This window comes from Haliaeetus albicilla, chromosome 17 (genome assembly GCF_947461875.1).
Source record: "Haliaeetus albicilla chromosome 17, bHalAlb1.1, whole genome shotgun sequence".
NCBI classification, from domain to species: domain Eukaryota; kingdom Metazoa; phylum Chordata; class Aves; order Accipitriformes; family Accipitridae; genus Haliaeetus; species Haliaeetus albicilla.
Window position 1 is genome coordinate 1,925,230 of NC_091499.1, and position 12,603 is coordinate 1,937,832.

Here is a 12,603-nt window from a genome sequence, read left to right on the forward strand (position 1 = left end):
AGCTTCCCTTAAGAAAAGCAACTGACACAATCCAGGCATCTCTCTGGTGCAACACTGTTAAAATAGCTTTACATGGCAAGGTTTTGTTTAGAGGGGGGGCCGCAGAGATGACCTCTGGGAGGAGGGTCCGGGGCTGCCCCGTGCTGGACACAGCCAGCTCCAACCCACCCACCACCGGGCACGGCTCGGCCCCGCAGCCAACGGGGGGAAAACCTGGGTGAGAAAGAGTGAAAACCATTATGCAGCAAAGCATCGGAGAGAGGAGCGAGGAAAAAGTGTGGAAAGCAGCCCTGCAGACACAAAGGTGAGAGCAGAGGGAGGGGGAGGTGGTGCTCCAGGCAGTCTCCACCAGAGATTCCCTGGAGAAGCCCACTTGGTTTTGATTCTCCTCCCCATCCTACTGGGGTGTGGAAGGAGCAAGTGAGCAGCTGCCTGGTGCTTAGTTGCTGGCTGGGTTTAAACCATGACAGTGTCCCTTATTAACTTCAGTCGGGGTGCTCTGCTCATTCGTTAAACGTCATCGCACCTGCAAATGATGCCCAGTACTCACACTTTACAGCATACCAATACTCCCCTTCCCAGCTCATCTTTTAAAACACAGACCGCTACAATAAGCTCCCTTATACATAAATGAAATGATTTAACAAAATAGCAATTATAAAATTGTGATTATTTGTGTAGAGTTTTTATCAACTTTTCACTTCGCCAATTTGACGCGCCTTATTCTCATCCAAATATCCTGGACTTTTCTTATATCTGATCTCCTTACAGTAAAGCATGAGGGCTCCCTTTAAGTAGGCTTTTTCTCCCTGAGTCTTTTTTTTTTTCCCCTGTGAAACATACACTTTTCCCGTTTTGACCTAACAGGGAACCCTTTGAGTTTATGTGTTGTTAACAGGCAATGACCTTGGAAAAGATATGAAAGTTACCTTGGACAAGCTATCAACATGAACTCCCATTGCAATGCTATGGAAAAAATTGCTAATGTTATCCTTAAGTCTTCAGAGAGGGAAACTGTGACTTAGGTGGTTATTCCTCATTTTATGGCTAGGGGAAACTGAAATATTGTGCCAAGTTCTAGAATCTGTTTATTATAAAGGATGTCAAAAAACTGAGAACATAAAATGATTTAGTTACTAGATAAAATGCTTTACAGTAAGCTAAGTCTAAGGAAAATTACACTCAACAGAATTTTTAGGATAGAATTTTTTTCCAAAAACATTACTACATCATATAGCTCATTTTCACATGATACTGCTGAAAACATAAATAATATATATGGGTTAAAAATGATTAGACAAATTCATGGAGTACAGGTCTGTTTCTACCTATTAAAAGCAAAAATCAATGCGAGTTCTTTGCTATAAGAAGTTCCAGAACTCTTGATGGCTCTATGGGTGTTCTTAGGTTTAGTTTATCACCAGGGAGGGAGAGAGAGCATGGCAGTGCACAGTTATTTTCACAAATCCAGATATATCCAGCTAGAGATAAGGTCCAACTTTACTACTGAGAGTTAGCCACTGTAAAACTGTCAAAAGCAGTTGATCTTCCACCTCCTTATGTTTTAAAATAAAGACTAAATGTATCTCTAAAACATACGCTTTAAGCAAACATAAGTTAAAGACAAGTATTAGCTTCCATGGGGCTTTAAATGAAAGGAATATACGGACTTGTGACAGCAGAACAGAGTGGTGATTTTCTGGCTTTATTTTTACTAAATTATTGTTACGGTACATTTAAGTCTGCACTGATTTTCTTAGCATAGCAAGACAATTTAGAAGTCAAGCCAAGAAAGTGAAAGAATATTAAGATTTCTAGTTACGCAACTATTTAAGGGTAGGTTTTGTTAAGAATCCTTAGTTCAAACAATGCAAACCAAGATCCACTACATTTACTGAAGAACAATAATTTATTATTTATTGCTTTCTGAATGTCATGGTGTAGTAAATCTTGTTTGTACTAGGAAGGGGATGACTGTCCCTTGAGAGACCCCACCTGGCATGGCAGAGTCCACTAGTTCTGCCAGCAGGTAATTCTTCTGAAATCTGGACTGTAGCAACTGGACTAGAAAGGCACAGCACTTTGCTCAAGGCATACCGCTCTCTTATCCACACCTGTGGGTCCACACTCACATTTGCCTTTGAAAGTGAGGTCAATCTGCCTAAGAAATCCCAGTTTTCTACATATCACATCATATCTTTTCCAAAGTTACAATCCATAGCTTGAAATAATTATGAGGGGACGCATTTTAGCAAATTAATAAAAATAGTGAAAATCCACTATTTTTCCAAATAATATGTAAGTTCAATGCTGTTTCTTAAAACAAAATCTAGAAGTGCCTTTTAGAACTTAGGGGGGTTTTTTCCTTCTCCTACAGAAAGGACTATTTTTCATTAGTCCTCCTTCGAAGTCCTCTTGAGTAGCAATAAAAAAATATTTCTAATAACACTTCAAAATCTATTTCTATAAAAGAGATTCAAGGCAAAAAAAAATTGTGATGATAGATATATTTTTATTTAAGTGAAGTTGTGCTTTATATCAAAAAAGGTAATTACAGAGCAGACTAATTCTGAACATAACTAACTCATGCAAATCCACTATGAAGGGGAAAAAAGTCTACCATAAATCATAGAATGGTAGAATCAGAATGGGTTGGAAGGGACCTTAAAGATCACCTAGTTCCAACCACCCTGCCATGGGCAGGGACACCTTCTGCTAGACCAGGTTGCTCAAAGCCCCATCCAACCTGGTCTTGAACACTGCCAGGGAGGGGGCAACATACATAAGCTATTTACAAATCTATCTTTTGATGTACTTATATGTATGTGGTGCATTATATGGTCTAATTTCCTCTGAAAACTTATAAAGCCCGAAGTACAATTTGCTGTTTGATTTCTTTGTAGACAACTATTAAGTGATTAACTGTAAAGGAAGACTTGAAGCCTGAAAAGGTAGTGGCCTTAAACATCAATTCAGGGAGCAGAAGCAAGCATCCTAATTATTTGTGAGAAAACTGGATTCCAGGTGGAAGTCTGACCTGTAGAAGATAGAACCAAACAGAGCTTTAAAATTTTAATTTGATAAGAGCTGAAAAGGAAGAGATAAGAAAGGAATTCAAAGATAGATACTGCACAACAAAAGAAAGATGCTTTCAAGAGTCATGTTTCCAGTCATTTAATGATAGGACTGAGGGCAAAATTATTCTCAGGTTAAAAGCAGAGGTTTTTGTGATAAACAAGAGCCATGTGGTTAAGGGATTGGATTACAATAAAAAAAAAAAAGTAGGCAGAAAGGAAATCAATGCTGTAAATAAATGCTTTAGAAACTAATTCATGTGTTAAAGCAAGCTTTTGTACATACAAAATACAGAATGCATATGGTTTTTAATGCACCCTGAATCTAGATTTCAAAAAAAAAAAAAGTCTAAATTTATACTACTACTTCATAGGAAATGTATAATTTAATGTTTTAGTATGATTTCATTGTTATGCAAAACAGCCATGGTTCAGTGCATTAGTCAGAAACTATGTATATGCATTTCAGTTCCTTTCAAAGATATTTTACCACAGTTGAATTTATCATGAGTGCAACCATCTGTAATTACAACTGCTATTAAGAGACCAAAAGGCCCAGGCTTCCTTTGCTATGTTTAAAATAGCACTTCGTTTAAACTGTGTGGTTCGCCAAGTTATGGACTTTTCCATTCATGTGGGAGTCTGAAGTGCACTCTTACTTTGGGCTAAATTTCAATAGTATTGCTACCATGTAAAAGTCTGAGATTTACGTCAAGAATTGAGCTGAATGCTCCAGATGCCTATTCCTATTTTATGTTTAACAAAACTATAAATGAAGTGTACTTCTGTAGCCAGTAAAATTATTACTCTGGTTTTTCTGTGAATTTTTTGTTAATATAATCATGTATCCATATTGCTTAATTATTAACTTTCCAGAGCTTTTTCATTTCGTGGGTTAAATATACATACAACATTTTGTGGAATGAACTGGGAAAACTTATTTCTGTATTTCAGAATGTTGGTTCTATCCAACATCATTCAATTCAGAATGAGTTCAAAAGGTCAAAAATATTTTGCTTTGAAATTCTGGAATATGGACACAAGGAGAAGAGGAAGATAATAAAAATAAACCTATTTCTTAGACAACAATACACAGCAGGAACATCCTGGATCAGACCAGTGCTCCATCTGCCCCAGTAGTCTGTCTATAATAGTGGCGGAGAGAAAACCACTTCAGGAAAATCACATGAACTTTGCCACTTTCTACAGTCTATGTCCCATGCATCCTCCCAGCAAGCAGAACTGTCTAATCAGACATGAAAAACAGTACTTCCCTGACTGGTTCATTTATCATTCATTTATGGACCTGTTCTCCATGACTTGCCTAATTTTTCTGAACCTGCTAAGAGACCACCTGCCTCCCCAGCCTTCTGTGGCAGCAAGTTCTAGAGGTTCTCTGCTTCCTCTGAAACAAAGTACTTTTATTTCTTCCAAATGTTTCTCCGATTATTTTCATCATGTCCCCCCAGTTCTTTAACTACAGAATTCAGTGGTGAAATTTTCCATTTACGTTTATCTACCACTGTCATAGTTTTCTAAACATCAATTACATTCCCCTCAGCTTTCTCCTCTTCAAACAGAATAGTTCCAGCCATTTAAATCTCTCCTTACAAGGCAACTACTCAATTAATATTATTTTTGTTGCCCTCTGTAGCTTCTCTAACTCTACTACATCTCCCTTGAGATGCAAGGTCCAAAACTGTGCACAGTACCCAAGATGGAAGCCCACTCTGGCTTTACATAGCAGTGAAATCATGCCCTCTGCCTTGTTCCGCATACTCTTCCTGATCACGCCCAGTGGTTTTTTTGCTATTCTGCACTGTGACTGCACACTGAGAAGACAATGATTTCAGAGAACTGTCAATGATTGCTCCAAGTCTTTCCTGAGCTGTAACTGACAGTTCTGAATTCAGCTGTAGGTAAGTATTAGGCTATTTTTCCCTAGATTATTATCTTACACTGAAGCTTATCCTCCACCTTTTCACTCTCTCCATTTTGTGAGGTCCTTCTGGCATTCCTCAAATGCAAAGAATTCCCTGAGCTTCTCTTGCTATGACCTTACCCTCTCTGAGTGCCCATTTTACACTTCAGCCATCAAGCAATCCCGTCAGTTCCCTACCTGGCTTCCTGGTTTTGATAGATGTGAAGAGCTTTTAAAAAGGCAGAGCATCCTTTACAAGGCACTTTTCAATTTGTGTTTTAGCTTTTTGAACTTCCTCCCAACATTTGAACTTGTGTGTTTTACGAACTTTTCTGTTCTTCCCATGTGCACAAGCTTTCCATTTGTTAAAATGCCAATTTTTCCCTGACAGCCCTAAGTTTCCTCCTTAAGCCATTCAGGGGCTTTGGACCACTCTGTGTTCTTGAATTGTGGCACACATTCTACCTGGGCTTTTAACGTATCATTTGTTAATAGCCCCTAGTCTGCTTCTAAGTTTCTTGTGGTTTTGGCTTGCTCCTCTTACGTTACTTGACAATGTGCCTCATTTTTACATCGTTTCCTTTCCTGAAATTGAATGTCTATCTGCTGGATTTATTTGGCATGCTCTCTCATGCTACAGTCATAAACCTAGCTGTATTATAGTCACTAATAGACATCATCTCTGTCATTAACACCTCTTGAGCCAGATGCTGGTCTTTTCAGAGGCACACTGAACATTAGTCATGTTCAGATTTTAAGTTCTATCATTCTTAAATAGTGCCCTTCTATACTTGTCAGCATTTCCCCTACAACCATTTTAAGTTTCATTCAACAGCCTGGTTCCATGATGATAAAGGTGCAATCCATTCTTGTACAGGTTCCTCCAATTTCACAAGGTTTTCCGTTTTCAAATGCATTTGAACTGCTTTTGTCTATACCAGCATATTACTTATGTACTGGGGCTGAATCTCTGTCTGCCTCTCAGGTCTCACGTGGAACTGGCAGTCTTTCAAAGAAAGCTAGGTGCATGTCCTAGACCTCAGTTTCCTGCCCAGCCTGAACTTACAACCTCAAGAACATCCTTCCTAAACTTTCCTCCATTACTGGTTATCAACACAGGTCACAATTATCGGCTCCCTTCCAGTACACTGAACTGATGTCTCTAGAGATCTGCTATCCTTCCAGATACAAAGCAGGTTACTCTGTATCCAAGGCTTCTTTGAGGTCATAAATCCAGTTACCCATGTACCTAACAACTGAATAATCCTGTTTTTTAACATACACTCTGTTGCCAGAGCATCCTTGACGCAAGAGCATACTGCGGTATCACTTGATAGGCTTTTCTAATGTTGGAGAACAGAAATATACCTATCAATGGAACGTCCTCAGAGGGCCTACCACTTTGGAGGTGAGACTGCTCTGCAACATACTTGTAGGTCTCATCCATTTCTTTATGTCTCCAATTCCTATTCTCTATTTTTCTATTACTTCTCCATTTAACAGAATCTCCAATTCAGTCACTCCTACTTAAAGTAAACTTACTACCTCAGAGACAGGAGGTCCCTGAAATATTACACACACTGAAATTGTCCCATGGGTGGATAATCACAGATGTTGTGCTTTGCAGAATAAAGTGGGTATCTCCCTCTCCTCCCACTATTAGATTTACCTACCTGCATCTTGAGCATAAACTACATTATTTTTTTGAAGTTTACGTTAGTTTCGCTTCTTTCAAGAAACTACATACCTTACTCAACCCTCTTTAAACTAGTTAGCAATAGGTAAAAATACTCAAGAGTGTGAAGAAGTCCCACACAGGCACAAACAAGAGCATCCAGCTCAGCTGAGGCTCTTTATTCTGTCGTGGTTTAACCCCAGCCAGCAACTAAGCACCACACAGCCGCTCACTCACTCCCCCCATCCAGTGGGATGGGGGAGAAAATCAGGAAAAGAAGTAAAACTCCTGGGTTGAGATAAGAACGATTTAATAGAACAGAAAAGAAGAAACTAATAATGATAATGATAACACTAATAAAATGACAACAGTAGTAATAAAAGGATTGGAATGTACAAATGATGAGCAGGGCAATTGCTCACCATCCGCCGACTGACACCCAGCCAGTCCCTGAGCGGCGAATCCCTGCCCCCCACTTCCCAGTTCCTAAACTAGATGGGACGTCCCATGGTATGGAATACCCCTTTGGCCAGTTTGGGTCAGGTGCCCTGGCTGGGCATGAGAAGCTGAAAAATCCTTGACTGTAGTCTAAACACTACTGAGCAACAACTGAAAACATCAGTGTTATCAACATTCTTCACATACTGAACTCAAAACATAGCACTGTACCAGCCACTAGGAAGACAGTTAACTACATCCCAGCTGAAACCAGGACATATTCGTTCGCCAATGTTTGCCATACATGTGCATGCTACACATCTACAGAGAGAATTCTGGGGAGGGATTGCTACTCTCTGGCTTACCTATTATAGCCCACTAAGACCCAGTCAACACCATCAGTGCAGTCTAGACTCACTCATGAAATGCAGATGCCCATTTCAAAATCAGCTGAGCAGCTCTGCAGATCTCACTGAATATTCGCCACATTTCCATTGACTATAATAAGTGTACAGACAACTAGCTTTCACAAAGACACCTCAAGTTAGGCAAGCGGAATCCTACTGTTCTTCCCAATCAAATCACAGATAATTATATGGCTGTCAAGTCTCCCATCTTTTGTGCAATCTGGCAAGTCCTGGTGAATAATTGCTTATTTGCTTGGACTAGCAGGATGTTGTTCTCTGACTCCACATGTGCATCAGCTGTGGTGCCTTTGTGTAGAAAATGAGCTGGTTTTCCTGATTTCCCCCTTGTTTCTGTCTTTTATGAAAACAGAGAGAAAAGATCAGTAAAACCAGACAAAATAATTCTAGGATGCAGTCTGATCACAGCTTTCTATCAGATACAAGCAGAAGCACCAACAAGCTGAATATCCTCCTGTGTGAAGTCTCAAAATGCTTTTTGCTTCCTTTCTGACAGCATGAGACAGCCTTAGCTGAACCTGGAAGAAGCACAACTGCCAATGACTTCTCATCAGTCATAGCAAAAAAAACCAAAACCAACAAACAAACAAACAAAAAAACCCATAAGAAATAATATCTATTACTAACCATAATTACTATTACTGACCATATTAGCAATCTATGTTTACCTATATTGGAGAGAAAAGATCGATTTTCAGTTATATACATTCATCGTACAATTTAAAAAATACACAAATGTCAAAGGAAATCGTGTATTGCAACTAATTCATACAGGACATCTATTATTTCTTACTCTTTTTTGGATGAAATCCATAAATTAAAAAGCAGTGAAAACTGTAGTAGATAGGGAAGCTCCAACATCCACACTCCGTATTAGATATGCAAAAGTTATAGGATATATCCATAAAGACAGAAAGTGCTTTTTTTTTCCTAAAGTATTAGACAACCTGAGAAAGTCTTGAAGTGTATTTTCTTGCAAACTATATTGCAACACATGTAGAGGATGAAAAAATCCAAGATGAAAAATAAATAAAAAATCCAAGTATGTCTAGGGAATTATATACACACACATAAATATATTTTATTTTTAAACTGGTTATTTGAATCAGCCTAGCTGCTGACCTTGCACGGCTGTGCAATACCCACCCAGCCACTCGCACTCTCCCTCCTCAAGAGGACAAAAGAAGAAACTAAACTGACAAAGGTCACGGGTTGATAAGGACAGAGAGATCACTTACCAATCACTGTCACAGGCAAAACAGACTTGACTTTGGGAAAATTAATTTAAGTTATTGCCAACTCGAAATAGATTTTTGGACAGTGAGAAACAAAGACAAAACCTAAAACCACTACCCGTTTCTTCCCAGGCTCAACTTTGCTCCTCCATTCCCAACCCTTCTACCTCCTCCTTTCACCCTGAGCAGTGCAGGGCAGGTGGGAAATGGGGGTTGCAGCCACTTTGTAACAGCTCCTCCCTGCTGCTCCTTCCTCCTCACACTTTTCCCCTACTCCAGCATGGGTCCTCTCCACGGGCCACAGGTCCTGCCCGGAGCCTGCTCCTGTGTGGGCACTCCATGGGCTGCAGTTCTTTCGGGGCGTACCCACATGCTGCGGCGTGGGGTCCTCCATGGGCTGCAGCACGGGGGTCTGCCCTGGCATGGTCCTCTCCATGGAATACAGGCAAACACCGGCTCCACCATGGTCTTCCCCATGGGCTGCAGGGGAATCTCTGCTCCGGCGCCTGGAGCACCTCCTCCCCTCCTTCTGCACTGACCTGGGGGTCTGCAGGGCTGGTGCTCACCCTTTTTTCCCTCACTCCTCTCTGCTGGGCAGCATTTTTCAACCGTTCTTCAATATGTTTCCAGAGAGGTGCCACCCTCTTGGGTGAGGGGCTCAGCTGTGTCCAGCAGTGGGTCCATTGGAGCCAACTAGAATGGGCTGCGTCCAGCTCAGGGCAGCCCCTGGCCTCTTCTCACAGAGACCACCCTTGCAGCCCCCCCCTCTAAACAAAACCTTGGCACCTACTCCCAATACAGTTGCATAAACCTTAATACAAAGAAATGTATCCTCAAGTGAAGAAAATATTGAAGAATATTTACCTGGCTTAACTCCGGATTATTTTTTTAAACAAAGGAACTGGCTGATGTTAATCTAGAGCAAATCAATTATAGAGTATGAGCCTACCATGATTATACAGATGTGCACACCCCTAGACAGTCAGAAAGCCTTGTTGATCACTGTAAGACTTGTATAGGCATGATATATGTCTGAGCAGGACGAACGCAGTGTTAGAGCCTTTAAAAATATGACACCTGCAGCACAGTCTAATCTGGGGATCACATTGCATGCAAATAGAATGGATATCAAAAAATGAAGCCATCACTCTGACAGATATATCTGTCAAATGTATACGTATATTGTTTCTTTCTATGAATTTCTAATCTATGCATTTTCAAACACCTCAGCATGAAATGTGGTTATCTTTGAATATGATTTTATGCAGTTGTCTACAGGTCATTTAATCGCTCATTCTCTTAAAATGGAGGAAAGTGTAAATCATGGATGTTGCTAGAGAAAATACTACCCAAGGGTATTCTGCATTAGCATTGGCAACAGCTGATAATCATACAGATTTGCAAGATCATACCATGATGTGCACTCTGTTAAGCTAAATCACTTATTTTCTGACTTTTTTTCTTTCTGTAAAGGAAGTTAGAAGGTAATATTCCAGCTAGATCTACTCCTTGTGTGAGACTGTCATGCATTTTCAACAGTAAAGTTACAGACCATACTTCCTTTATGGAATATGAGGTATTTTTAGCTATCTAGTACTTCTAGCTATATATAAAAAAATCATGAAAGGTCCCTACATGCATACATAAGCTAAAAAGAAGTTTGGATAACATTTTGGAATGTGTTTTTGACGATTCAGAAGCACAATATTAGAAGCCAGATAGCCCAAACGGAGGCAGATCTCATGCCAGACTCTCCCATGAGAACGAACAGATTTAAAAGGATCATATCCCCAGATCTGATTAAACTCTGTTCGGTACAAAATCTGAAAAAGACTAAACCAATTCAATACTTTCCCCAAAGCGTGGCCAATATTGTAATTATTATGCCAGATGTAGCCACCTTCTACAAGTTGGTTTGCTGACCATGGGAATCTCCATGGCACAGACTCGCATATACAGATGTGTTCTTATCCACAGCCATTCCCAAGCAAAAATGTTCTTCAACTTAAGAGGTGGAAGTGGACAAAGTATTTTGTATGCCACGGTTTTATGTCATAGAATTCTACAATTACCTGGATTTTGAAATTTTAAACACGAGTCATGCCTACTTTCAGAACACTGCACATTGAGGTTTACTATTCAAATATACAGTTAAGCTACAGCAAATGGGGCTCGCAAGCAAATTAGGTAGTTATGTTATCCATGCTGAACTGAGGGATAAATGACTTTCAGGTAATGTTGGCTTAGTTTGCTGTAGCTTTTCAGATTTATCATTCAGACTTCACCTTTAAAGTTCTTAAGACATTTTCTCAATGGTCTTTTTTAATGCAGTTTCATGTAAGTAACAAATAATGAGCTTTTCAGAATGGATTTGAAACAACTGAGTTTCTGTCATGCATTTTCAATAAACTAACCCATTCCGAAGTTACTTAAATAAAAATGAGTTTCAAGCGGCATATTACCCTTTCCCCCATAATTAAAATAAAATTTGAAGACATACATTAATATTTATCTCACATCTTGAGCTGGTCCATCCTGATTCACAAGAGCATTGATATCCATCAATGAGATCTATACATCTGAAATACAAAACAGTGTTACTCAGATGAAGCTATGTAATTCTAGATTCAGCACTAGTAGTATCGCTCCATGCATTTCAAAATAGTGGTCTGATGTAACCTCCTGAAATCCATGGCACTTTTAATTACTTTTAATAACAGGTTTCAAATGTGTGTATTATGGGTGCTGAGGGGTTTTATAAGGATACTGACTGTCATATTAAAATACGTCTTCCCATTTCAACCTGTTGGCATGTAACAGCTAAAGATTCACTTTTAAGTATATTAAACTCTAATTAATCCACATGTACTGAAAACTGGTTTATGCTAATGAGCAAAAATGAAAGAGAAACTGAGATAATGTAACAGTATATTACATTAGCTTAACCAGACAACATCTGTCATCTTTAAGTGTGCTTGTACTCTTACTTTATGGAAGAACATAATTAAAAGTGTATTTATCAACCTTCCCATATCATTAAATCTTAAATATTGCTAGTTAGGTACATTATCTTGGAGATAATCATAGTTAAATAAAAATAGCCACCTTCCATGAAGACAGGGATCTGGCAAGCATTCATTAACATTTATCTCGCAGTTTGTTCCAATAAAACCTCTCCTACAGTAGCACTTATAGGAACTGATGTCATCAATGCAACTTCCATTGTTGAGGCAAGGAGTAGACATACATTCATCTATATTTACTTCACATCTATCACCTGTGTAAAAAACAGAAGATATGACTAAGCTTTAAATTCTAAACTCAAACCAACAGTTTATTTATTAATATTAAAAATTCCAGATAAACTGCTTTTATTTACATACGTTGTTTATATAGTTCACTATATTCATCAATAAAAAATATCCCACTGGAATTACCTATAAGTGCAAATGCTGAAACGAATGGTTATACTGCAAAATATTACAATGATAACAACTGCAAGTGTGGCAAGGCAAGAAGGCTTTCAGGGTCAACTTGCAAGCAAAATGGTTAAAATGGAGAAAGGGAAATTTCAAGAGGAATTTTTTTACACAGTTATTAGAAAGATGAATAGCATGGGTTTCCTATAAGAGGAATACAGAATTATAATGATACATGTCTTGGTGGTGATCTAACTGTAATACTTACTTTCTCAAAATGAAATTAAAATCCAGGGGCTTGCAATAAATGATGCAAGACATAAAATGCTTTGAAATCTTTTATGAGAGATATGGTGGTGCACTTTTCTGCTTGCAATTTGCCTGCAAATTAGTGTCACACATCTTCCATCTAAACA

General features: G+C 39.0%; 1 protein-coding gene across 1 annotated transcript in view; it reads right to left on the bottom strand.

Moving 5' to 3' along the window:
• The window catches only part of EYS (eyes shut homolog), a 938,397-nt gene that overhangs the window by 432,797 nt on the left and 492,997 nt on the right, over positions 1-12,603 (bottom strand). The window contains exons 27-28 of the mRNA XM_069804576.1: positions 11,874-12,045; positions 11,269-11,347 (exon numbers count right to left, since the gene is read on the bottom strand). Of these exons, the coding sequence (XP_069660677.1) occupies positions 11,269-11,347; positions 11,874-12,045 (251 nt within the window). The remainder of the gene's footprint in view (positions 1-11,268; positions 11,348-11,873; positions 12,046-12,603) is intronic.